This window comes from Pithys albifrons, chromosome 7, assembly GCF_047495875.1.
Source record: "Pithys albifrons albifrons isolate INPA30051 chromosome 7, PitAlb_v1, whole genome shotgun sequence".
In the NCBI taxonomy this organism is placed as follows: domain Eukaryota; kingdom Metazoa; phylum Chordata; class Aves; order Passeriformes; family Thamnophilidae; genus Pithys; species Pithys albifrons.
This window is the reverse complement of record NC_092464.1, coordinates 2,041,272-2,069,145: the sequence shown is the minus strand read 5'-3', so window position 1 is coordinate 2,069,145 and position 27,874 is coordinate 2,041,272. Positions and strand designations below refer to the sequence as shown.

The 27,874-nt window shown below is 47.5% G+C and overlaps 1 protein-coding gene across 1 annotated transcript in view; it reads left to right on the top strand.

Moving 5' to 3' along the window:
- TMIE (transmembrane inner ear) overlaps positions 1-26,828 on the top strand; it is a 33,279-nt gene extending 6,451 nt beyond the window's left edge. The window contains exons 2-4 of the mRNA XM_071560201.1: positions 9,061-9,178; positions 17,839-17,988; positions 25,841-26,828. Coding sequence (XP_071416302.1) covers positions 9,061-9,178; positions 17,839-17,988; positions 25,841-26,304 — 732 coding nt within the window. The 3' untranslated portion in view covers positions 26,305-26,828. The remainder of the gene's footprint in view (positions 1-9,060; positions 9,179-17,838; positions 17,989-25,840) is intronic.
- Positions 26,829-27,874: the final 1,046 nt, after the last annotated feature.

Here is a 27,874-nt window from a genome sequence, read left to right as displayed (position 1 = left end):
CTGATACACAAAGTGTTGAGTGGAGTTGGGCTAAGACTGAATTAATGTTCATTCTTGGGCTCAAGGGACCAGAATTTTCCTCTGGAGCCTCCAAGTTGGATGGTTTGTTCTATTCCAGGACCTAAAAATACTCAGGGGTGACTGGATTGGACTTGAGGAACCTCAAATTCCTGAGCTCCAGTGGGACCCTGAGCTCCATTTCCCACGTGGGTGCACAGATTGAGCTCCTCTGCTGGCAAGGAAAAGAATAAATAAGAAAATAACAGTTGTGAGGGACCTAAAGAGGCACCACACGTGGTTGGAGGGAGGAGTGGTGGGTTTGGGAGTGGCATCTTGGAGGAAGACACGGGAATTTTGGCTCAGCTGGATTGCAAATATAGATAATTATAAATTAATAAGATGAATAAATTTATAGAAAAATATAAAAGTCCATTTTTCTGGAAAATTCCATGTCATGACCTGTGTGAGGAGATGAGCCCAAGCCAGAGGGGTGGAGACTGTCCAGGACAAAGTCACTGGATCTTCCCACACCCAAACCCACAAAAACGTTAAGGAAAAAACTTATTTAACACCAATGAATGGATTTTCTGAGGGTGGGCAGGGACTGGGATGGATTTCCCAGAGCAGCTGTGGCTGTTCCATCCCTGGGAGTGTCCAAGGGCAGGTTGGAGCACCCTGGGACAGTGGGAGGTGTCCCTGGGACAGTGGGAGGTGTCCCTGGAACTGGATGACCTTTAAGGTCCCTTCCAACCCAAACCATTCAAGGATTCAGGAACAGATAAAAAGGGATTTAATTCAGACCAAAGGGTTCCATTGATGGCTTTTGACCTGAGTCATCAACTCAAGATGCCAAACCTTTGTTTTGGTGGATTTGGGAGTTTTTGTGACAGAACAACAGGGGATGGAGGAGAAGGAGGAGACAGGCAGGGGAAGGAAGGTTTGGGTGGGATATTGGGAAGGAATTCCTGGCTGGGAGGGTGGGGAGAGGCTGGGATGGATTTCCCAGAGCAGCTGTGGCTGCCCCAGCCCTGGGAGTGTCCAAGGAGCACCCTGGGACAGTGGGAGGTGTCCCTGGGACAGTGGGAGGTGTCCCTGCCCATGGCAGGGGTGGGATGGGATGATCCATAAGAACTCAGAACAGGCTGTTTAGGATTTCATGAGCATTTTTAATGAGCAGAGGACGCTTCCCAGGGAGCTGCTGGAGAGAGCCCAGAGGAGGCACCAGGGTGGGCAGAGGATGGAGCAGCTCTGCTGGGAGAGCTGGGATTGATTGTTCAACCTGGTGGCTTTGGGGTGACCTCATTGTGGCCTTCCAGGACCTGAAGGAGCTCCAGGAAAGATGGAGAGAAACTGTTTACAAAGGATGGAGGGACAGGACACAGGGAATGGCTTCAAAATAAAAGAGATTTGGTTCAGGTGGAATATTGGGAAGGAATTCCTGGCTGGGAGGGTGGGCAGGGACTGGGATGGATTTCCCAGAGCAGCTGTGGCTGTCCCAGCCCTGGGAGTGTCCAAGGCCAGGCTGGAGCACCCTGGGACAGTGGGAGGTGTCCCTGGAACTGGATGACCTTTAAGGTCCCTTCCAACCCAAACCATTCAAGGATTCAGGATCAGATAAAAAGGGATTTAATTCAGACCAAAGGGTTCCATTGATGGCTTTTGACCTGAGTCATCAATTCAAGAAGCCAAACCTTTGTTTTGGTGGGTTTGGGAGTTTTTGTGACAGAACAACAGGGGATGGAGGACAAGGAGGAGACAGGCAGGGGAAGGAAGGTTTGGGTGGGATATTGGGAAGGGATTCCTGGCTGGGAGGGTGGGCAGGGACTGGGATGGATTTCCCAGAGCAGCTGTGGCTGCCCCAGCCCTGGGAGTGTCCAAGGCCAGGCTGGAGCACCCTGGGACAGTGGGAGGTGTCCCTGAGACAGTGGGAGGTGTCCCTGCCCATGGCAGGGGTGGCACTGGATGATCCTTATGGTCCCTTCCAACCCAAACCACTCCATGATTCCATTCTATAATTTATCCCACTTAAATTCAGTCCTTATCTCCCTTTTTCCCCCTAAATACACAATCCTATTCCATTGCCCTTATCTGGGAAGCCCCACATCAATTATTTATTCTAATTAAACACCTAGACTTGAAACTTGAAGGTCTTTCCAACCTTCAGTGACCATCTCTGTCTTTTCAGTGTTGCCTTTGGACCCTGCCAAGGTTTCCTCACCCCTACAGAGGATTTTCACCCCTCACCAGATCATTTTTTTCCCTTCCTGAATGTCCATTATCGGATTTTCCATCTCCTGCTTGGAAGGAGGAGAAAGTTCTTGTGCCTTCCTTTGAAGCTCAGGCCTCCAGAACCTCCCAGGGCTTTTAGATGTGCAACCAGAAGCAATTAGGAATAAATATTGCTGGTTTCTCAGAGCCAGCCCTGCTGCAGGGAAACAGCAGCACCAATCAAGCCTAATTAGGAGGGTCATTAACAAAAGAGACCAGAAAAAGTGGTGCCTTTTCTCCCATTTTTTCTTCTCTGCTGCTCCACGAGGCAAATAAAAGTCTCCAGCAACCACCTCCCTTTCCCACTGGGGATGATCCCACCCCTGACAGGTTCCACCTGCCTGAAATGAATCAGAACAAGCAATCATGACACTATTAATTAATTTTTTTGAGTCAGAAGCACCAGTGTCAAACTGTTCTGACCTAAAAGTCGGGAAGGATGGAATGTTTGGGGCTTCAGGAGATGTTTTGCAGCCCTGACTTTCCAATGCCAGGGCAGATCCAGCTCTTTAAGGAGTAATTTTTTTTCTCCTCCCGGCCTTTATTGGACACTTGGAGAAGGAAAAGAAAGGTCAGGATATCAACACAGCCCAACTTTGGCTCCTTCTTCAGTTCCCCCACCCCAAAATGAGCCCCACATGGTTGGAAACCCAAAACAGGAGGCAGCAAATCCAACCAGGGAACCACCTGATCCCTGGGACACCCCAAAATTCCTCTTCCCTGCTCCTGATCCCAGAGATCAAGCCAAGAATTGGACATCAAGGATGGGATTGATCTGCTCTAAACTGGCTCCAAACTGGACACCCAAAGCTGAGCTGAGCCCCTGGAGGCTCTGCTGAAAAAAGGTCATTTATTCCCCAGATCTGGAGAAGTTTCCTCCAGGAATAACCTCCTTTAAATGCCCCTTCCACACAGAGATAAGCCTGGATTAACTAGTTCAGGCTTAACTACCTGTCCCACATATCTTTGAGATAAGCCTGACATAACTAGTTCAGGCTTAACTACCTGCCCCACACCTTTTGGAGATAAGCCTGACATAACTAGTTCAGGCTTAACTACCTACCAACAGATCTTTGAGATAAGCCTGACATAACTAGTTCAGGCTTAACCACCTGCCCCACACCTTTTTGAGATAAGCCTGACATGACTAGTTCTGGCTTAACTACCTGCCCCACACCTTTCTGAGATAAGCCTCGAGTGACTAGTTCAGGCTTAACTACCTGCCCCACACCTTTTTGAGATAAGCCTGACATAACTAGTTCAGGCTTAACCACCTGCCCCACATCTTTTTGAGATAAGCCTGACATAACTAGTTCAGGCTTAACTACCTGCCCCACACCTTTTTGAGATAAGCCTGGCATAACTAGTTCAGGCTTAACTACCTGCCCCACATGTTTTAAGCACCTGAGGGAGGGTAAAGGGATTTCCTTCACAGGGAGAGGCTGAGTTGGGGTTGGCACCCAAAAATTGGCATCAACAAGAGGTTTCTGTGTCTCACCTTCCAGTCGAGGAACATCCTGACAACACTCATGGAATCCCAGGAGGGTCAGATCTGAGGGGACACTGGGGGGTCTGGCTCTGTTGGGGTGATTTGGGGGGGTCAGAGCTGAGGGGACATTGGGGGGTCTGGGGGCTCTGTTGGGGTGATTTGGGGGGTCAGATCTGAGGGGACACTGGGGGGTCTGGCTCTGTTGGGGGGGTTTGGGGGGGTCAGATCTGAGGGGACACTGGGGGGTCTGGCTCTGTTGGGGTGATTTGGGGGGTCAGATCTGAGGGGAATTTGGGGATCTGGGGGCTCTGTTGGGCTGATTTGGGGGGTCAGATCTGAGGGGAGTTTTGGGGTCTGGGGGCTCTGTTGGGTTGATTTGGGGGGTCAGATCTGAGGGGACATTGTGGGGATCTGGGGGCTCTGTTGGGGTGATTTGGGGGGGTCAGAGCTGAGGGGACATTGTGGGGGTCTGGGGGCTCTGTTGGGGTGATTTGGGGGGGTCAGAGCTGAGGGGACATTGTGGGGGTCTGGCTCTGTTGGGGTGATTTGGGGGGTCAGAGCTGAGGGGACACTGGGGGGGTCTGGGGGCTCTGTTGGGGTGATTTGGGGGGGTCAGAGCTGAGGGAAATTTTGGGGTCTGGCTCCGTTGGAGTTGGGGGCGTCTGGGGAGGGTGAGAGTGGGTTTGGGGGTGCCAGAGGGGTCTGGAGGGGATTTGGGAGTTTTGGGGTGTCCAAGGGAGGTCTGGAGGGATTTGGGGTGTCAGGAGGGGTCTGGTTTGGGGGTGTCAGAGGGGTCTGGAGGGGATTTGGGGGGGGGCAGAGGAGATCTGGGGTGGAATTGGAGCTGTTGGTGTATCGGGGGGGGGAGGTTGGGGGGTCTGGAGGGGATTTGGAAGTTTTGGGGTGTCCAAGGGAGGTCTGGAGGATTTGGGTGTCAGGAGGGGTCTGGTTTGGGGGTGTCAGAGCAGTCTGGAGGGGATTTGAGGGGGGCAGAGGAGATCTGGGGTGGAATTGGGGCTGTTGGTGTGTTGGGGGGGGGAGGTTGGGGGGTCTGGAGGGGATTTGGAAGTTTTGGGGTGTCCAAGGGAGGCCTGGAGGGATTTGGGGTGTCAGGAGGGGTCTGGTTTGGGGGGCAGGGCCCTCATTACCTCCCCCTCCCACCCCCTGGGCCTGGGACCCCCCAAACACACCTGGGATCCCCAAACTCACACCTGAGACCCCCCAAACACACCTGAGACCCCCCAAACACACCTGGGACCTCCAAACACACCTGGGCTCCCCCAAACACACCTGAGACCCCCAAACACACCTGAGACCCCCCAAACACACCTGGGACCTCCAAACACACCTGGGCTCCCCCAAACACACCTGAGACCCCCAAACACACCTGAGACCCCCCAAACACACCTGGGACCTCCAAACACACCTGGGCTCCCCCAAACACACCTGAGACCCCCAAACACACCTGAGACCCCCCAAACACACCTGGGACCCCCCAAACACACTTGGGCTCCCTCAAACACACCTGGGACCCCCAAACTCACACCTGAGACCCCCAAACACACCTGGGCTCCCCCAAACACACCTGGGCTCCCCCAAACACACCTGGGACCCCCAAACCCACACCTATATCACAATTACCCCCTTTCTGAGTTGTCCATCACAGACAAGCCTGGAAGAAAAGATCCATCCTGAGCTCCACAAAATGACCAAATCATCCCAAGTTCTGCAGATGAAGCATCTCCTGGGAGTCAAACTGGGGCTTCCCAAGAGGGAACCCCATCCTGGGATCAGGAGGAAGGAAAACTGAACCCCAGGCAGGAAGGAAATTCAGGTCTCTGGGCTCAGCACATCTAATTGGACCAAGTTTTCTGCCCCATCACCAGTGCCCTGATGCCCCACCCTGGAGTTCCTGCCCACTGCTCTTCATTGCTGAAGAAGTCCAAAGAAATCCTGGAGTTGGAAAGGGAGACCTTTCCACGTCAGGTGCTTCAGATTCCTCCTTCTTTGGTTGTCCCAGGATCTCTGGCCAGACTTCCCCTCAGCATCAATCCTGGTTTTTAACCCCTGGGAAAAGGGAGATGCCACAAATTCCGATGGGATGGGGCAGGTTGGTTCTGAGGTTGGTGCTTGGAGGAGACAGGCTGAGAGTCCTGTGGCCCCCAGATGGGCTGTGAGCAGCATCTCCTGGGAGGAGAAGCACTCCAGACACAGCAGGAATTATCCTGCATTAGGAAGAGACTAAAATATGGTTTGTGTTGCACAGAGAGAAGTAACTGGAGAGCAGCTCCAGCTCGGATTCGCTGCGGGGTATCCGTTACACGGGATGGAAACGGCTCCTGGAAGGGCTGGGACAGGAGGGGCTGGCAGGGACTCAGAGGGGCCTGTTGGGGAGGGGTGGAGAAATGGGGGGGCTGGAGGAGTGGGGGGCTGGAGAAATGAGGGGGCTGGAGAAATGGGGGGGTGGAGGAATGGGGGGGTTGGAGAAGTGGGGGGCTGGAGAAATGAGGGGGCTGGAGAAGTGGGGGGGCTGGAGAAAGGAAGGGGGTTGGAGAAATGGGGGGGCTGGAGAAATGGGGGGTTGGAGAAAGGAAGGGGGTTGGAGAAATGGGGGGGTTGGAGAAATGGGGAGCTGGAGAAATGGGGGGTTGGAGAAAGGAAGGGGGCTGGAGAAATGGGGGGGTTGGAGAAATGAGGGGGTTGGAGAAATGAGGGGGTTGGAGAAAGGAAGGGGGTTGGAGAAATGGGGGGGCTGGAGAAATGGGGGGGTGGAGAAATGAAGGGGTTGGAGAAATGAAGGGGTTGGAGAAAGGAAGGGGGTTGGAGAAAGGAAGGGGGTTGGAGAAATGGGGGGGTTGGAGAAAGGAAGGGGGTTGGAGAAAGGAAGGGGGTTGGAGAAAGGAAGGGGGTTGGAGAAATGGGGGGTTGGAGAAAGGAAGGGGGTTGGAGAAAGGAAGGGGGTTGGAGAAATGGGGGGTTGGAGAAAGGAAGGGGGTTGGAGAAAGGAAGGGGGTTGGAGAAAGGAAGGGGGTTGGAGAAATGGGGGGTTGGAGAAAGGAAGGGGGTTGGAGAAAGGAAGGGGGTTGGAGAAAGGAGGGGGCTGGAGAAATGGGGGGGCTGGAGAAATGGGGGGGCTGGAGAAATGGGGGGTTGGAGAAAGGAAGGGGGTTGGAGAAAGGAGGGGGCTGGAGAAATGGGGGGGTTGGAGAAATGGGGGGGGATGGAGAAGTGGGGGGGTGGAGAAATGAAGGGGGTTGGAGAAATGAAGGGGTTGGAGAAAGGAAGGGGGTTGGAGAAAGGAAGGGGGTTGGAGAAAGGAAGAGGGTTGGAGAAAGGAAGGGGGTTGGAAAAAGGAAGGGGGTTGGAGAAAGGAAGGGGGTTGGAGGAATGAGGGGGCTGGAGGAATGAGGGGTTTGGAGGAATGAGGGGGTTGGAGAAATGGGGGGGTTGGAGAAATGAGGGACTTGGAGGAATGAGGGGTCTGGGAGAAGTAGAGGGGTTAGAGAAGTGGAGGGGCTTGGAGGAATGAGGGATTGGAGGAATGGAGGGGTTGGAGACAGGGAGGGGTTGGAGAAAAAAAAGGAGTTGCAGAAAGGAATGGCTTAGAGAACGGAAGGAGGTTGGAGAAAGGAAGAGGTTGGAGAAAGGAAGAGGTTGGAGGAATGGAGGAGCTTGGAGATATGGAGGAGCTTGGAGACATGGAGGGGTTGGAGGAATGGAGGGGGTTGGAGGAATGGAGGGCCTGGAGGAATGGAGGGGTTGGAGGAATGGAGGGGTTGGAGGAATGGAGGGGTTGGAGACATGGAGGGGTTGGAGACATGGAGGGGTTGGAGACAGGGAGGGGTTGGAGAAAGGAATGGCTTAGAGAAAGCAAGGGGGTTGGAGAAAGGAAGAGGTTGGAGAAAGGAAGAGGTTGGAGGAATGGAGGCGCTTGGAGATATGGAGGAGCTTGGAGACATGGAGGGGTTGGGGAGTGGAGGGGTTGGAGGAATGAAGGGAGTTGGAGGAATGGAGGGGGTTGGAGGAATGGAGGGGTTGGAGGAATGGAGGGGTTGGAGAAAGGAAGGGCTTTCAGCTCCTATCAACTGTTCACAAGGCTCTGGTAGATCTCCTTTAGCCTGGGGAGGAGAAGCTTTGGGGGGAACTGACTGTGGCCTTCCAGGACCTGAAGAAGCTACAATAAAGATGGAGAGAGACAGTTCCCAAGGGATGGAGGGACAGGACACAGGGAATGGCTTCCCACTGCCAGAGGGCAGGGACAGATGGGATGTTGGGAAGGAATTCCTGGCTGGGAGGGTGGGCAGGGACTGGGATGGATTTCCCAGAGCAGCTGTGGCTGCCCCAGCCCTGGGAGTGTCCCAGGCCAGGTTGGAGCACCCTGGGACAGTGGGAGGTGTCCCTGGGACAGTGGGAGGTGTCCCTGCCCATGGGACTGGTTGACCTTTAAGTGCCCCCCAACAACCCAAACCATTCCAGGATTTTCTGCTCTCTGCTGCCCTGGGCTCTCTGCTCACCCTGGCCCTGCCCCACCCTCCTTGTCCTCTGCTCTCAGGTTTGGGTTGTCCCTCTCAATTCCCAAACTCAGGGAGTGTCTGGCTCTCCTCACCCCAACATTGAGCTCTTCCTCCTCCCCTCCTCACCCAATCCCTGCAGACCAACCCATGGAGAAGCCTCTCAAGAGACAAACCCCCCACATTTTCCTTTGAACCTGAGTCTTAAAACCCTTTTAAAGTCAGGAACATAAAATAAAACCCCATTTCCTCCCGACCTTGAGCAATGAGCTCTTCAGAAAAAGGTGGGACTTCAAGGACACCCAAAAAAAATTGACTTTGCCATCATGAAAACTGCAGATGGACTTTAAAATGGATAAAGCTTTGGAGACAACTCTTCCTTGCAACCTCCACCCCTCAAAGATCCCCAAGTTGTTGTAGACACTTCCAGAGCTGTTCCCATCTTGCTATTTTTGGAACCTCAAAGATCCCCAAGTTGTTGTAGACACTTCCAGAGCTGTTCCCATCTTGCTATTTTTGGAACTTCAAAGATCCCTAAGTTGTTGTAGACACTTCCAGAGCTGTTCCCATCTTGCTGGTTTTGGAACCTCAAAGATCCCCAAGTTGTTGTAGACACTTCCAGAGCTGTTCCCACCTTGCTGTTTTTGGAACCTCAAAGATCCCCAAGTTGTTGTAGACCAGGGGCAAACATCTCCAGACCTGTTTGCATCTTGTTATTTTTTGAATCTCTGCAGACCTTAAAATGTTTAAACCTTAAATGTAGTGATTTTTTTTCCTCTCTTTCCTTCCCAGGCCACCACAGAACCCCCCAAGAAGAAGCCAGACCCTGTCACTTCAGAGACCGTGGTCATCTGGGGGCTCCGGCTCTGGCAGGTGGTTGGTATCTTTGCCATCTTTGTCCTGGCAGTCAGTAAGTCCTCATTCTCTGCCTTTCACCACCCTGAGTCCTGTTTTCTCTTGGAGGTGTCCAGGTGGTCACCATGAGGGTCTTTGGGAGGCTCTTGAGGTGTCCAGGTGGTCCCCATGAGGCTCTTTGGGCATCCCTGGAGGTGTCCAGGTGGCCACCTTTAGGTTCTTTGGGTGTCTCTGGAGGTCTCCAGGTGGCCACCATGAAGCTCTTTGGGCATCCCTGGAGATCTCCAGGTGGCCACCATGAGGTTCTTTGGGTGTCTCTAGAGGTCTCCAGGTGGCCACCATGAAGCTCTTTGGGCATCCCTGGAGATCTCCAGGTGGCCACCATGAGGCTCTTTGGGCATCTCTGAAGGTGTCCAAGTGGCCACCATGAGGCTCTTTGGGCATCCCTGGAGGTCTCCATGTGGACACCATGAGGCTCTTTGGGCATCCCTGGAAAGGAGTCCAGGTGGTCCCCATGAGGCTCTTTGGGCATCCCTGGAGGTGCCCAGGTGGCCACAACGAGGCTTTTTGGGCAGCTCTTTGGACATCTCTGGAAGTGTCCAGGTGGTCACCATGAAGCTCTTTGGCCATCCCTGGAGGTGTCCAGGTGCTCCCCAAGAGGCTCTTTGGCATCCCTGGAGGTGTCCAAATGGTCCCCATGAGGCTCTTTGGGCATCTCTAGAGGTCTCCAGGTGGCCACTATGAGGCTCTTTGGGCATCCCTGCAGGTGACCAGGTGGCCACAACGAGGCTCTTTGGGCATCCCTGCAGGTGTCCAGGAGGTCCCCATGAGGCTCTTTGGGCATCCCTGCGGGTGTCCAGGTGGTCCCCATGAGGCTCTTTGGGCATCCCTGGAGGTGTCCAGGTGGTCACCATGAGGCTCTTTGGGCATCCCTGGAGGTGTCCAGGTGGCCACCATGAGGTTCTTTGGGTGTCTCTGGAGGTCTCCAGGTGGTCCCCATGAGGTTCTTTGGGCAGAACTTTGGGCATCTCTGGAGGTACCCAGGTGGCCACCATGAAGCTCTTTGGGCATCCCTGGAGATCTCCAGGTGACCACCATGAGGCTCTTTGGGCATCTCTGGAAGTGTCCAGGTGGTCCCCATGAGGCTCTTTGGGCATCCCTGGAGGTGCCCAGGTGGTCACCATGAGGCTCTTTGGGCATCCCTGGAGGTGCCCAGGTGGCCACAACGAGGCTTTTTGGGCAGCTCTTTGGACATCTCTGGAAGTGTCCAGGTGGTCACCATGAAGCTCTTTGGCCATCCCTGGAGGTGTCCAGGTGCTCCCCAGGAGACTCTTTGGCATCCTTGGAGGTGTCCAAATGGTCCCCATGAGGCTCTTTGGGCATCTCTAGAGGTCTCCAGGTGGCCACTATGAGGCTCTTTGGGCATCCCTGCAGGTGAGGGGGCCACAACGAGGCTCTTTGGGCATCCCTGGAGGTCTCCATGTGGACACCATGAGGCTCTTTGGGCATCCCTGGAAAGGAGTCCAGGTGGTCCCCATGAGGCTCTTTGGGCATCCCTGGAGGTCTCCAGGTGGTCACCATGAAGCTCTTTGGCATCCCTGGAGGTGTCCAGGTGGCCAATATGAGCCTCTTTGGGCATCCCTGGAGGTCTCCAGATGGTTCCCATAAGGCTCTTTGAGCATCCCTGGAGGTGACCAGGTGGCCACAACGAGGCTCTTTGGGCACCCTTGGAGGGGTTCAGGTGGTCCCCATGAGCCTCTTTGGGCATCCCTGGAGGTCTCCAGGTGGTCCCCATGAAGCTCTTTAGGCATCCCTGGAGGTCTCCAGATGGTCCCCATAAGGCTCTTCAGGCATCCCTGGAGGTGTCCAGGTGGTCACCATGAAGCTCTTTGGCATCCCTGGAGGTGTCCAGGTGGCCAATATGAGCCTCTTTGGGCATCCCTGGAGGGGTTCAGGTGGCCAATATGAGCCTCTTTGGGCATCCCTGGAGGGGTTCAGGTGGTCCCCATGAAGCTCTTTGGGCATCCCTGGAGGTCTCCAGGTGGCCAATATGAGCCTCTTTGGGCATCCCTGGAGGTCTCCAGGTGGTCCCCACGAGGCTCTTTGGGCATCTCCTTTCCCTTCACTGCCCTGTTTGGGCAAACCCCACTCCCCAAACTCCAGGGCTAACAACTCCTGCCAACTGTGCCCATTCCTCAGGTGCCACCACACCCTCAGGGCACTGCCCAGGCCAAGGACTTCTCCTGGAGACTCCAAAGAGCAGGGAATGGGCAGCGGGATTGGCAGCAGGAGCTTTGGAATGGCAGCCTGGCCAAGGGTCTGTGCAGCTCCTGGTCCTGGGCACCAAAGAGGGGGAAGGTTCTGCCCCAGCAGGGCAGGGAAAATTCAATATATTATGGAGAAGAACATATGAAAAGTTATTTCAGGTGCTGAAAGGAATTGAGAGACCAAAATACTTCCCAAGTTCAGAAAAAAATTCAATGTATTATAGATAAGAACATGTAAAAAGGTATTTCAGGTGCTGAAATCAGGAATTGAGAGACTAAAACAGTTCCCAAGTTTAGAAAAAAATTCAATGTATTATAGACAAGAACATATAAAAAGATATTTCAAGTGCTGAAATCAGGAATTGAGAGACCAAAACACTTCCCAGGTTGAGTGTTCAGACAAAAATTCAGTGTATTATGGATAAGAAAATACAAAGAAAATTATTTCAAGTGCTGAAAGTGGGAATTGAGAGACCAAAATACTTCTCAGGTTGTGATTAGATAAAAATTCAATGTATTATAGAGAAGAACATATAAAGAAAATTATTTCAAGTGCTGAAATCAGGAATTGAGAGACCAAAACACTTCCCAAGTTTAGAAAAAAAATTAATGTATTATAGACAAGAACATGTAAAAAGTTATTTAAAATGCTGAAAGGAATTGAGAGACCAAAACAGTTTCCAAGTTGTGTGTTCAGACAAAAATTCAATGTATTATAGACAAGAACATATAAAAAGTTTTTTCAAGTGCTGAAATCAGGAATTGAGAGACCAAAATAATTCCCTGGTTCAGAAAAAAATTCAATATATTATAGACAAGAACATATAAAAATATATTTAAAATGCTGAAAGGAATTGAGAGACCAAAATAGTTCCCAGGTTGAGTGTTCAGACTAAAATTCAATGTTTTATAGATAAGAACATATAAAAAGTTATTTCAGGTGCTGAAAGTGGGAATGGAGAGACCAAAATATTTCCCAGGTTCAGAAAAAAATTTAATGTATTATAGATAAGAACATATAAAATATGTTTAAGGTGCTGAAATCAGGAATTGAGAGACCAAAATAATTCCCAGGTTGAGTGTTCAGACAAAAATTAAGTGTATTATGGATAAGAACATACAAAGAAAATTATTTCAAGTGCTGAAAGTGGGAATGGAGAGACCAAAACACTTCTCAGGTTGTGATTGGACAAAAATTCAATGTTTTATAGATAAGAACATATAAAAAGTTATTTCAAGTGCTGAAATCAGGAATTGAGAGATTAAAACAGTTTCCAAGTTGTGTGTTCAGACAAAAATTCAATGTATTATAGACAAGAACATATAAAAAGTTATTTAAAGTGCTGAAAGGAATTGAGAGACCAAAATAGTTCCCAAGTTTAGAAAAAAATTCATTGTATTATAGACAAGAACATATAAAAAGATATTTAAAGTGCTGAAAGGAATTGAGAGACCAAAATAGTTCCCAGGTTGAGTGTTCAGATAAAAATTCAATGTTTTATAGACAAGAACATATAAAAAGGTATTTCAGGTGCTGAAATCAGGAACTGAGAGACCAAAACACTTCCCAGGTTGAGTGTTCAGACAAAAATTCAATGTATTATGGATAAGAACATACAAAGAAAATTATTTCAAGTGCTGAAAGTGGGAATGGAGAGACCAAAATACTTCCCAGGTTCAGAAAAAATTCAATGTATTATAGACAAGAACATATAAAAAGATATTTCAGGTGCTGAAATCAGGAATTGAGAGACTAAAACAGTTTCCAAGTTCAGAAAAAAATTCAATATGTTATAGACAAGAACATATAAAAAGTTTTTTCAAGTGCTGAAATCAGGAATTGAGAGACCAAAACACTTCCCAGGTTGTGATTAGACAAAAATTCAATGTATTATAGATAAGAACATACAAAGAAAATTATTTCCAGGGCTGAAAGGAATTGAGAGACCAAAATATTTCCCAGGTTCAGAAAAAAATTCAATGTATTATAGACAAGAACATGTAAAAAGTTATTTAAAGAGCTGAAATCAGGAACTGAGAGACCAAAACACTTCTCAGGTTGAGTGTTCAGACAAAAATTAAATGTAATTTAGATAAGAACATACAAAGAAAATTATTTCAAGTGCTGAAAGGAATTGAGAGACTAAAACAGTTTCCAAGTTGTGTGTTCAGACAAAAATTCAATGTATTATAGATAAGAACATATAAAAAGTTATTTAAAGTGCTAAAGGGGGAATTGAGAGACCAAAATATTTCCCAAGTTTAGAAAAAAATTCAATGTATTATAGACAAGAACATGTAAAAAGATATTTAAAGTGCTGAAAGGAACTGAGAGACCAAAACACTTCCCAGGTTGAGTGTTCAGACAAAAATTCAGTGTATTATGGATAAGAAAATACAAAGAAAATTATTTCAGGTGCTGAAAGTGGGAATGGAGAGACCAAAACACTTCCCAAGTTCAGAAAAAAATTTAATGTATTATAGACAAGAACATATAAAAGATATTTAAAATGCTGAAAGGAATTGAGAGACTAAAATATTTCCCAGGTTGTGTGTTCAGACAAAAATTAAATGTAATTTAGATAAGAAAATACAAAGAAAATTATTTCAAGTGCTGAAAGTGGGAATGGAGAGACCAAAATATTTCCCAAGTTTAGAAAAAAATTCAATATATTATAGACAAGAACATATAAAAAGATATTTAAAATGCTGAAAGGAACTGAGAGACCAAAACAGTTCCCAGGTTGAGTGTTCAGACAAAAATTAAGTGTATTATGGATAAGAAAATACAAAGAAAATTATTTCAAGTGCTGAAATCAGGAATTGAGAGACCAAAATACTTCCCAGGTTGTGATTAGACAAAAATTAAATGCAATTTAAATAAGAACATAAAAAGAAAATTATTTCAAGTGCTGAAATCAGGAATTGAGAGACCAAAACACTTCCCAGGTTGAGTGTTCAGAAAAAATTCAATGTTTTATAGACAAGAACATATAAAAAGTTGTTTCAGGTGCTGAAATCAGGAATTGAGAGACTAAAACAGTTCCCAGGTTGAGTGTTCAGACAAAAATTAAATGTATTATGGATAAGAAAATACAAAGAAAATTATTTCAAGTGCTGAAATCAGGAATTGAGAGACCAAAATACTTCTCAGTTTGTGATTAGACAAAAATTAAATGTATTATAAATAAGAACATATAAAGAAAATTATTTCAAGTGCTGAAAGTGGGAATGGAGAGACCAAAATACTTCCCAGGTTCAGAAAAAATTCAATGTATTATAGACAAGAACATATAAAAGATATTTCAGGTGCTGAAATCAGGAATTGAGAGACCAAAACACTTCCCAGGTTGAGTGTTCAGACAAAAATTAAATGTAATTTAGATAAGAACATACAAAGAAAATTATTTCAAGTGCTGAAATCAGGAATTGAGAGACTAAAATAGTTCCCAAGTTTAGAAAAAAATTCAATGTATTATAGACAAGAACATATAAAAAGATATTTCAAGTGCTGAAATCAGGAATTGAGAGACCAAAACACTTCTCAGGTTGTGATTAGAAAAAATTCAATGTATTATAAATAAGAACATATAAAAAGTTATTTAAAGAGCTGAAAGGAACTGAGAGACCAAAACACTTCCCAAGCTGAGTGTTCTTTATTTTGAGGTGATTCTAAATTTCCAGGTGATTCTTTATTTTCAGGTGATTCTTTTCAGGTGCCTCTTTATTTTCAGGTAATTCTTTCTTTTCAAGTGACTTTATTTCCAGGCGATTCTGTATTGTCAGGTGATTCTTTTCAGGTGATTCTTTATGTTCAGGTGATTCTGTATTTTCAGGTGACTCTTTTCAGGTGGCTCTTTATTTTCAGATTACTCTTAATTTTCAGGTGATTCTTCATTTTCAGGTAATTCTTTCTTTCCAGGTGGTTCTTTATTTTCAGGTGACTATTTTCAAATTATTATTTTCAGTCGATTCTGTATTTTCAGGTGATTATTCTCAGGTGACTCTTTATTTTCAGGTAATTCTTTCTTTTCAAGTGACTTTATGTTCAGGTGATTCTGTATTTTCAGGTGATTATTTTCAGGTGGCTGTTTATTTTCAGGTTATTCTTTCTTTTCAGGTGATTCTTTCTTTTCAGGTGATTCTGTATTTTCAGGTGACTCTTTTCAGGTGACTCTTTATTTTCAGGTGACTATTTTCAGTCAATTCTGTATTTTCAGGTGACTCTTTATTTTCAGGTGACTCTTTATTTTCAGGTGATTCTGTACTTTCAGGTGAGTATTTTCAGGTGACTCTTTTCAAGTGATTCTGTATTTTCAGGTGCCTCTTTATTTTCAGGTGCCTCTTTATTTTCAGATGATTATTTTCAGGTAATTCTTTATTTCCAGATGACTCTTTATTTCCAGGCGGTTCTGTATTTCCAGGGGATTCTTTATTTTCAAATGATTATTTTCAGGTGATTCTATATTTTCAGTCGATTCTGTATTTTCAGCTGATTCTTTTCAGGTGGCTCTTTATTTTCAGGTAATTCTTTCTTTTCAAGTGACTTTATTTTCAGGTGATTCTGTATTTTCAGGTGACTCTTTTCAGGTGACTCTTTTCAGGTGACTCTTTTCAGGTGACTCTTTATTTTCAGGTGACTTTATTTTCAAGTGATTCTGTATTTTCATGTGGTTCTGTATTTTCAGGCAATTCTTTATTTTCAGGTGATTATTTTCAGGTGATTCTTTTCAGGTGACTCTTTTCAAGTGATTCTGTATTTTCAGGTGATTCTTTTCAGGTGCCTCTTTATTTTCAGATTACTCTTAATTTTCAGGCGACTATTTTCAGGTGATTCTGTATTTTCAGCTGATTCTTTTCAGGTGGCTCTTTATTTTCAGATTACTCTTAATTTTCAGGTGATTCTTCATTTTCAGGTAACTCTTTATTTCCAGGTGGTTCTGTATTTCCAGGCGATTCTTTATTTTCAAATGATTATTTTCAGTCGATTCTGTATTTTCAGCTGATTATTTTCAGGTGGCTCTTTATTTTCAGGTTATTCTGTATTTTCAGGTGACTTTATTTTCAGGTGATTCTGTATTTTCAGGTGATTCTTTTCAGGTGACTCTTTTCAGGTGACTCTTTTCAGGTGACTCTTTTCAGGTGACTATTTTCAGGTGACTATTTTCAGTCAATTCTGTATTTTCACGTGGTTCTGTATTTTCAGGTGACTCTATTTTCAGCTGATTCTGTACTTTCAGGTGAGTATTTTCAGGTGACTCTTTTCAAGTGATTCTGTACTTTCAGGTGCCTCTTTATTTTCAGATTACTCTTAATTTTCAGGTGACTATTTTCAGGTGACTCTTTATTTTCAGCTGATTATTTTCAGGTGACTCTTTATTTTCAGGTAATTCTTTCTTTTCAAGTGACTTTATGTTCAGGTGATTCTGTATTTTCAGCTGATTCTGTACTTTCAGGTGACTCTTTATTTTCAGTTGATTATTTCCATGTCACTCTTTATTTCCAGGTCACTCTTTCTTTCCATGTCACTCTTTATTTCCATGTCCCTCTTTATTTCCATGTCACTCTTTATTTCCAGGTCCCTCTTTATTTCCATGTCACTCTTTATTTCCAGGTCCCTCTTTATTTCCAGGTCCCTCTTTATTTCCATGTCACTCTTTATTTCCAGGTCCCTCTTTATTTCCAGGTCCCTCTTTATTTCCATGTCACTCTTTATTTCCATGTCCCTCTTTATTTCCAGGTCCCTCTTTCTTTCCAGGTCCCTCTTTATTTCCAGGTCCCTCTTTATTTCCAGGTCACTCTTTATTTCCAGGTCCCTCTTTATTTCCATGTCACTCTTTATTTCAATGTCACTCTTTATGTCCATGTCACTCTTTATTTCCAGGTCCCTCTTTATTTCCAGGTCCCTCTTTCTTTCCAGGTCCCTCTTTATTTCCATGTCACTCTTTATTTCCAGGTCCCTCGTTATTTCCATGTCCCTCTTTATTTCCAGGTCACTCTTTATTTCCAGGTCCCTCTTTATTTCCATGTCACTCTTTATTTCCATGTCACTCTTTATTTCCATGTCCCTCTTTATTTCCAGGTCCCTCTTTATTTCCATGTCACTCTTTATTTCCAGGTCCCTCGTTATTTCCATGTCCCTCTTTATTTCCAGGTCACTCTTTATTTCCAGGTCCCTCTTTATTTCCATGTCACTCTTTATTTCCATGTCACTCTTTATTTCCATGTCACTCTTTATTTCCATGTCCCTCTTTATTTCCAGGTCCCTCTTTCTTTCCAGGTGACTCGGTGACTTTAACACCTTGCCCAAGTCCCTCAGCCACTGATGGAAACACCTGCAGGTCCCACCTTGGAGGTTCCTCTTCCCCGCTCTTTCCTCCTGGCGTGTCCCAGCTCAAGGCCCACCCTGCCTGACCCAAGTGCTGTTCTTTCCCTTCTTTCTGCCCAGTTATCACCCTGTGCTGCATCTTCAAGTGCCGCATCCCTCGCACCAAGAAGGAGATCGAGGCCCGCTATGCCCAGCGCCAGGCGGCCAAGAACTACGCGGACAAGCTGGACACGGTGCCGCCCCTCAGCGAGCTCACCGAGATCCCTGGAGGTACCTGCCATGCCCACGCCCTGCCCACACCCTCCTCCTCCCCTGGGGTTGCTTTCTGTGCTGAGGGCAGAGCTCTCTGTGGGGCTTGGGGGGGCCAACATTGAGATAAACCCTCCCATGGGTAGATGAAACCTCCCAGGTGAAGATAAACCCTCCCAGGTGAAGATAAACCCTCCCATGTGAACATAAAACCCTCCCATGTGAACATAAAACCCTCCCATGTGAAGATAAACCCTCCCACATTAAGATAAGCCCTCCCACGTGGAGATGAACCCTCCCATGGGAAGATAAACCCTCCCATGGGAAGATAAACCCTGCCAGGTGGAGATAAACCCTCCCATGTGAAGATAAACCCTCCCACATTAAGATAAGCCCTCCCATGGGAAGATAAGCCCTCCCACGGGAAGATAAGCCCTCCCAGGTGAAGATAAACCCTCCCAGATGAAGATAAACCCTCCCATGGGAAGATCAACCTTTCCATGGGAAGATAAAACCCTCCCATGGGAAGATCAACCCTCCCATGGGAAGATAAAACCCTCCCATGTGAAGATAAAGCCCTCACATATTAAGATAAACCCTCCCATGTGAAGATAGACCCTCCCATGTGAAGATAAACCCTCCCATGGGAAGATAAACCTCCCAAAGGAAGATTAGTCATTCCAGGTGAAGATAAACCCTCCCAAGTGAAGATAAACCCTCTCAAAGGAAGATTAGTCATCCCAGGTGAAGATAAACCCTCCCAAGTGAAGATAAACCCTCCCACATTAAGATAAACCGTCCCACATTAAGATAAACCCTCCCATATTAAGATAAGCCCTCCCATATTAAGATAAGCCCTCCCATGGGAAGATAAGCCCTCCCAGGTGAAGATAAACCCTCCCAGGTGAAAATAAACCCTCCCATGGGAAGATAAACCTTTCCATGGGAAGATAAAATCCCCCCATGGGATGATAAACCCTCCCATGGGAAGATCAAACCCTCCATGGGATGATAAACCCTCCCATGTGAAGATAAAGCCCTCCCATATTAAGATAAACCCTCCCATGGGAAGATAAACCCTCCCATAGGAAGATAAACCCTGCCAGGTGAAGATAAACCCTCCCAGATGAAGATAAAAGCCTCCCATGGGAAGATAAACCTTTTCATGGGAACACAAACCCTCCCATGGGAAGATAAAACCCTCCCAGGTGAACATAAACCCTCCCAGGTGAAGATAAACCTTCCCATGGGAAGAGAAAACCCTCCCATGGGAAGATAAACCCTCCCATGGGAAGATAAACCCTCCCATGGGAAGATAAATCCTCCCATGTGGAGATAAAACCCTCCCATGGGAAAAGAAAACCCTCCCATATTAAGATAAACCCTCCCATGTGTAGATAAACCCCCCTAGGTGAAGACGAAACTCTCCCAGGTGAAGATAAACCCTGCCAGGTGGAGATAAACCCTGCCATGTGAAGATAAAGCCCTCCCATATTAAGATAAACCCTCCCATGGGAAGAGAAACCTTTCCATGGGAACATAAACCCTCCCAGGTGAAGATAAACCTTCTCATGGGAAGAGAAAACCCTCCCATGGGAAGATCAACCCTCCCAGGGGAAGGTAAACCCACCCATAGGATCATAGACCCTCCCATGGGAAGTTAAACTCTTCCATGTGAACATAAAACCCTCCCATATTAAGATAAACCCTCCCAAGTGTAGATAAACCCTCTCATGGGAAGAGAAAACCCTCCCCTGGGAAGATCAACCCTCCCATGGGCAGATAAAACCCATCCATGGGAAGATAAATCCTCCCATGTGAAGATAAACCCTCCCATGGGAAGATAAACCCCCCTATGGGAACATCAACCCTCCCAACTTTAAGATGAACCCAAACCTGCAGCATTTGTGGCAGCAGACCCAGATTTTTAGGTAACAGGGAGTTTCTCTGTTGGTAAAACTCCTTTGGAATCAGAGAACCATGAAATCACTAAGGTTGGAAAAGATCTCCGAGATCATCAAGTCCAACCTTTGGGCAAATCCCACCATTCCCACCAAATCATTTTGTGAAGTGCCACATCCATTTGTTTTTCGAACACCTCCAGGGGTGGTGCCTCCACCACTGCCCTGGGCAGCCCCTTCCAATGTTTAACCACCCTGTCAGTGAAGATTTTTTTCCCTAATATCCCATCTGATCCTTCCCTGGTGCAACTGGGAGGAATCATAGACTCAGTTGGGTTGGAAAAGACCTCCCAGATCATCAAGTCCAACCCTTGATCCAACCCCACTGTGATCACTCTGGCACTCCGTGCCCTGGGCTGGTGATCACAGTGGGGTTGGATCAAGACATGGTGGATTCTCACTCAGTGCCACATCCATAGAATCACAGAATCACGGAATGGATTGGGTTGGAAAAGACCTCCCAGATCATCAAGTCCAACCCTTGGGCCAACTCCAGTCCCTTTACCAGATCATGGCACTCAGTGCCACGGCCAAGCTCAGCTGAAAAACCTCCAGGGATGGGGAATCCACCCCCTCTCTGGACAGCCCATTCCAATCCCTGAGCACTCTCTCTGCAAAGAATTTCTTTCTCATCTCCAACTTCAATTTCCCCTGGCAGAGCTTGAGCCCATCGTGCCCCCTTGTCCTATTGCTGAGTGCCTGGGAGAAGAGACCAACCCACAGCTGGCCAGAACTTCCCTTCAGGCAGTTCCAGACAGTGCTGAGGTCACCTCTGAGCCTCCTCTTCTCCAGGCTGAACACCCCCAGCTCCCTCAGCCTCTCCCCACAGCACTTGTGCTCCAGTCCCTTCTCCAGCCTCGTTCTCTCTCCCTTTGTCCCATCTCTCATTGCCTTGGAGAAGAGCCCGACCCTCTCCCTTCAACAACCTCCTTTCAGGAGATCTGTAGAAAGCACCAAGAAATCCATGTTTAGATCTTCCAGAGGGATTGGACCATTTTAAAGGCCAGTTCTTGGGTTGGGGGATGTCAGTAGGAAAACAAAGGAGTTGTGTGAAGTTCCATGTTCCCCATGAGTGGTTTATTTGCTGTTGGGATGGCCTGGAGTGTTCCTGTCTCTGCTCTCTGCTGCCCTCACTCTCCTCTCCTGCTTCTGTGCCACAGGCTCTGCTGAAACTCTCCTCACTCTCTCTGGCCACGGCCAGCCCAGACCTCTCAACTCCCTGCCCGTGCTGAAAGAAGAGGATGAAATGGCCCTGCAAGGACTTTAGTGCTCTGCCCTCCTGCCTGTCCCTCTGGGCTTCTCTTTTCCACTGGGATCCAGCAGCCCTTGGACTCTCTGCTGCTTCTCCTCTCTGCATTTGGCCTGTTTTCTCCACACCTTCGTCTTCTCAACACCTTTTTCTTCTCAACATCTTTGCTTTCTCCAAACCTTTGAGTTTTCTCCACACCTTTGTCTTCTCCACACCTTTTATTTGTCCACACCTTTTACTTCTCCACACCTTTGTGTTTTCTCCAAACCTTTGAGTTTTCTCCCCATCTTCAAGTTTTCTCCACATCTTGGAGTTTTCTCAACACCTTTTTCTTCTCAACATCTTTGTTTTCTCCAAACCTTTGAGTTTTCTTCATGCCTTCGAGTTTTCTCCACATCTTGGAGTTTTCTCCACACCTTTTACTTCTCCACACCTTTGTTTTCTCCAAACCTTTGAGTTTTCTCCACACCTTTGAGTTTTCTCCACACCTTTGAGTTTCCTCCATACCTTGGAGTCTTCTCCACACCTTTGTGTTTTCTCCACACCTTTTTCTCCACACCTTTATTTTCTCCACACCTTTGTGTTTCCTCCACACCTTTTTCTTCACACCTTTGAGTTTCCTCCAAATCTTTGGGTTTTCTCCACACCTTTGAGTTTCCTCCACACCTTTTTCTTCACACCTTTGAGTTTCCTCCAAATCTTTGGGTTTTCTCCACACCTTTGAGTTTCCTCCACACCTTTTCCTCCACAGCTTTGTGTTTTCTCCACACCTTTTTCTCCACCCCTTTTTCTCCACCCCTTTTTCTCCACACCTTTATTTTCTCCACACCTTTGAGTTTCCTCCACACCTTGGAGTCTTCTCTACACCTTTGAGTTTTCTCCACACCTTTTTCTCCACACCTTTGGATTTTCTCCACACCTTTGTTTTCTTGACACTCTTGTTCTGTCCACACCTCTGAGTTTTCTGCACACCTTCGAATTTTCTCCACACTTTTGAGTTTCGTCCACACCTTGGAGTCTTCTCCCCACCTTTGAGTTTCCTCCACACCTTGGAGTCTTCTCCACACCTTTCAGTTCTCTCCACACCTTTTTCTCCACACCTTTGAGTTTTCTCCAAATCTTTGAGTTTCCTCCACACCTTTCTGTTTTCTCCACACCTTTTTTCTCCACACCTTTTTTCTCCACACCTTCGAATTTTCTCCACACCTTTATATTTTCTCCACAACTTTGTGTTTTCTCCACACCTTTGAGTCTTCTCCACACCTTTCAGTTTTCTCCACACCTTTTTCTTCACACCTTTGAGTTTCCTCCACACCTCGGAGTCTTCTCCACACCTTTCAGTTTTCTAGACACCTTTGAGTTTCCTCCACACCTTTGAGTTTTCTCCACACCTTTGAGTTTTCTCCACACCTTTGGCTTTTCTCCTCACCTTTGTCTTCTCAACACTTTTGTTTCCTCCACACCTTTGTTTTCTCCACACTTTTGTGTTTCCTCCACACCTTTGAGTTTCCTCCACACCTCTGAGTTTCCTCCACACCTTGGAGTCTCCTCCACACCTTTGTGTTTTCTCTACACCTTTTTCTCCACACCTTTATTTTCTCCACATCTTTGAGTGTTTTCCACACCTTTGTGTTTTCTCCACACTTTCAAGTTTTCTCCACACCTTTGGCTTTTCTCCTCACCTTTGTCTTCTCAACACTTTTGTTTCCTCCACACCTTTGTTTTCTCCACACTTTTGTGTTTTCTCCACACCTTTGAGTTTTCTCCACACCTTTCAGTTTCCTCCACACTTCCTGCTTTCTCCACACCTTTGGATTTTCTCCACACCTTTGTGTTTTCTGGACACCTTTGAGTTTCCTCCACACCTTTGAGTTTCCTTGACACCTTTAACTTTCCTCCACATCTTTTCCTCCACACCTTTGTGTTTTCTCCACGCCTTCATGTTTCCTCCACACCTTTGAGTTTCCTCCACACCTTGGAGTCTTCTCCACACCTTTGAGTTTTCTCCACACCTTTGAGTTTCCTCCAAATCTTTGAGTTTCCTCCACACCTTTGTGTTTTCTCCACACCTTTATGTTCTCCACACCTTTCAGTTTCCCCCACACTTCCTGCTTTCTCCACACCTTTGGATTTTCTCCACATCTTTATTTTCTCCACACCTTCGAATTTTCTCCCCACCTTTGTGTTTTCTCCACACCTTTGTGTTTTCTCCACACCTTCGTGCTTTCTCCACACTTTCAAGTTTTCTCCACACCTTTTCCTCCACACCTTTCAGTTTCCTCCACACTTCCTGCTTTCTCCACACCTTCGAATTTTCTCCACACCTTTGAGTTTCCTTCACACCTTTGTGTTTTCTCCACACCTTTGAGTTTCCTCCACACCTTGGAGTCTTCTCCACACCTTTGTGTTTTCTCCACACCTTCAGTTTTTCTCCACAACTTTGAGTTTCCTCCACACCTTTGAGTTTCCTTCACACCTTTGGAGTCTTCTCTACACCTTCCTGTTTTCTCCACACCTTTGAGTTTTCTCCACACTTTTCTGTTTTCTCCACAACTTTGTCTTCTCCACACCTTCGAATTTTCTCTGTACCTTCAAATTTCCTCCACACCTTTGAGTTTCCTCCACACCTTGGAGTTTCCTCCACACCTTTGAATTTCCTTCACACCTTGGAGTTTCCTTCACACCTTGGAGTCTTCTCCATGCCTTTCAGTTTTTTCCACACCTTTGGTTTTTCTCCACACCTTTGAGTTTCCTCCCCACCTTTGTGTGTTCTCCACACCTTTGTCTCCTCTCTCTTTCCTGTGTCTCTGCAATCCCTGTGACCTGTTGCTCCCCAGGATCTGCAAGTTTCCCTCCTTTCCAGCCTGTGGAACTTTAGAGAAATGGAACCACTTCGAGGAGTAGGAAAATAAGGAGAATGAGGAAAAGTTTTCTGCTCCCAAACACTTTGTTGGATTAATTAAAGTCTGAGGAACCAGTGACCCTGAGGAGACCTCTCAGCTGCAATGTGGGCACTGAATCCAAGATCAGGGAATCATGGAATGGTTTGGGTTGCAAGGGAACTTTGAGATGATCCAATTCCAACTCCCTGCCATGGGCAGGGACACCTCCCACTGTCCCAGGGTGCTCCAGCCTGGCCTGGGACACTCCCAGGGCTGGGGCAGCCACAGCTGCTCTGGGAAATCCATCCCAGTCCCTGCCCACCCTCCCAGCAAGGAATTCCTTCCCAATATCCCACCCAAACCTTCCTTCCCCTGCCTGTCTCCTCTTTCTCCTCCATCCCCTGTTGTTCTGTCACAAAAACTCCCAAACCCACCAATTCTTGAGTTGATGACTCAGGTCAAAAGCCATCAATGGAACCCTTTGGTCTGAATTAAATCCCTTTTTATCTAATCCTGAATCCTTGAATGGTTTGGGTTGGAAGGGACCTTAAAGGTCATCCAGTTCCAGGGACACCTCCCACTGTCCCAGGGTGCTCCAGCCTGGCCTTGGACACTCCCAGGGATGGGGCAGCCACAGCTGCTCTGGGAAATCCATCCCAGTCCCTCCCCACCCTCCCAGTCAGGAATTCCTTCCCAATATCCCACCTGTTCCTGCCCTCTGGCAGTGGGAAACCACTCCCTGTGTCCTGTCCCTCAGGTCATCACCTCCCACCCACTGCCCAGAGATGAAGGGCTGGAGCTTCTCAGGGTGAGTTTGCCTGACAGTTTCTGTTCTCCAGGATGTGTAATTGCAGAATCCCAGAATAGTTTGGGTTGGAAGGGACCTTCAAGATCATCCAGTGCCACCCCTGCCATGGGCAGGGACACCTCCCACTGTCCCAGGGTGCTCCAACCTGGCCTTGGACACTCCCAGGGCTGGGGCAGCCACAGCTGCTCTGGGAAATCCATCCCAGTCCCTGCCCACCCTCCCAGTCAGGAATCCCTTCCCAATATCCCACCTGTCCCTGCCCTCTGGCAATGGGAAGCCATTCCCTGTGTCCTGTCCCTCCATCCCTTGTCTAACTTCCCTCTCCATGGTGCATCTCCTCCATTTCTCCCCTTCCCACCCACTCCCCACCACCAGCTCGGCCCAACTTTCCCTTCCCTCACTGGGAGACCAAACAGAGTGGAAATGTCTGTTAAGCCCCTTCATTGACACCCTGCCCACCTTTATAACAAAGAATCCCTTCTTAGTATCTAATCTAAATGTGACCTTCAGGATTGTCCCCTCTCTGAGCTGTAGGAGACACATCCCACTGGCAGAGAAACAGGAAAACCACCAATCCCAAAAGCCCCAAACCCAAGGCAGGTCTGGGCTGGGTTACAGGAGAGATGTTTCTGTTCCCTCCTGGGGAAGGAGACAACTCCACATCCAATGTCATTGCTGGGACTCTGTGTTGATGTTCTTGGGTCAGTTCCTACTGGGAGGACCCATTTCCTCCATGAAATCCATCACTCACCCCTTGAAATCCCCAGTTCTGCTTTTTCCCAATATCTTTTCAATACCAAGCCAGGAAAAGCTGCTCATCATGGAGAAAAAAGGAGGAAAAAAAAAAAACCATTAGAAATATTTTCCCTGTGTCCAAGATTTCCAGCAAGGAGCAGGAATTTGGGGCTTTTCCTGCCTGTTCCCAACCCAAGTTAACTCCTCTCTTGTTTTCTTTTTCCATCCTTTCCTACAGCTCAGGTTGCAGAAGAAAAAAAGGAAGAAGTTCCCACTGTATCTGGAAAAGTGGAGAAGGCTCAGGGGAAGAAAGAGGAGTCCAAAAGCACCAAGAAGAAGGATGGGGAGAAGGACCAGAAAGAAGGGAAGGATGGGGCCAAAAAGAAAGAGGGAGAAAAAGGAGAGAAGGGAGAGAAGGGAGGGAAAGCAGAGAAGGGAGAGAAAGGAGAGAAGGGAGAAAAAGGAGGAAAAGGAGAGAAGGGAGAAAAGGGAGAAAAAGGAGAGAAGGCAGAAAAAGGAGGGAAAGGAGAAAAGGAAGGAAAAGGAGGAAAGGAAGGAAAAGGAGAAAAGGGAGGAAAGGACACAAGTGACAAGAAACAAGGGGGTGGGAAGAAAGAAAACGAAGCAGGAAGATCAGGAGGAGGCACCAAAAGCAATGGAAAGGCTGCTGGGAATGCCAAAGGCCCTGCAAAGAAGAAGTGACCTCGTGGAAGATGGTGCTGGCACCTTCTTGGGAGGACCAATTGCTGTGGGAGCAGCACTGGGAGCAGACAGGACATGGTTGTCCATGTGCTCCAGCTGCTGAGTGCCATTGGAGATGGATTGATTCCCTTTTGAGGACCAAGTCACCAGGGGGGTTGATCCACCAAAGGAACATTTGCCTTGTAAATAAAGCTCAGAACTCCTTGGGAACAACAATTGGAACCAAAGTGGGACCTGGAAGGAGAATCAGGACTTTGGATAAATGTGGAAATGCAGAGAGATGAAGCTCTAAATTAATGGGAGGACAAGATTTCACCTCAAATTTGTGCTTCTTGAGCACCTCAAGGAGCTTGAGAAATATTCCCTTGCCCTCCTCACCTCCATAGGAGGATTTGCAGGGGGATGATTTTGGGGATTGGGGGAATTCTGGAGGCTTCAAAGCCAAGGAATGGAGTTCTCCAAGTTCTGCCTCGTGTGGTTTCTGAGAGGTGGTTTGGACACTTGGGAGGAGCTTTTCCTTCCTTCCTTCTCAGGTGCCTCTCTGTGCTGCTGGAGGCAACCCAGGGAACTGCTGCTGGAGGCAATCCAGGGAACTGCAGCTCTTCCAGAGGGTTTATCCATCTTTTTCCCCCCTCCTTTTTGGCCACTGAAGACTCAAATGAAGCTCCAGCAGGATGAATGAAGGGCCTTCCAGCTGTGCTGGGCAGGGAGTGGCTGCCTCTGGTTCCTCATCCCTTTGGGAATGGCAGCAGGATCCCAGTGGGGTGGGAAGGTGCCCAGCACGTTGCAGACTCAGTGGGGCAGGGCTGGATGAATCCCTGGATGAATCCCTGAATGAATCCTTGGATGAATCCCTGGATGAATCCTTGGATGAAATCCTGGCTGAATCCTTGGATGAATCCCTGGATGAATCCTTGGATGAATTCCTGGATGAATCCTTGGATGAATCCCTGGATGAATCCTGGCTGAATCCTTGGATGAATCCTTGGATGAATTCCTGGATGAATCCCTGGATGAATCCCTAGCTGAATCCTTGGATGAATCCCTGGATGAATCCTGGATGAATCCTTGGATGAATCCTTGGATGAATCCTTGGATGAATCCCTGGATGAATCCTGGCTGAATCCTTGGATGAATCCTTGGATGAATCCTGGCTGAATCCTTGGCTGAATCCTTGGATGAATTCCTGTTTGAATCCTTGGCTGAATCCCTGGCTGAATCCTTGGATGAATCCCTGGATGAATCCCTGGATTAATCCTTGACTGAACCCCTGTTTGAATCCTTGGATGAATCCCTGGATGAATTCCTGGATGAATCCTTGGATGAATCCCTGGATGGTGATAGTTGGAGATGGTAGAGGTGGTGGTTGGTGACCAGGGAGAGGAGGTGGTGATGGCTGGAGGTGGTGGAGGAGGTGGTTGGTGATGGGAGAGGAGGTGGTGAGGGAGGTGGTTGGTGATGGGAGAGGAGGTGGTGGAGGGGGTAGTTGGTGATGGGAGAGGAGGTGGTGATGGTTGGAGGTGGTGAAGGAGGTGGTTGGTGATGGTTGGAGGTGGTGGAGGAGGTGGTT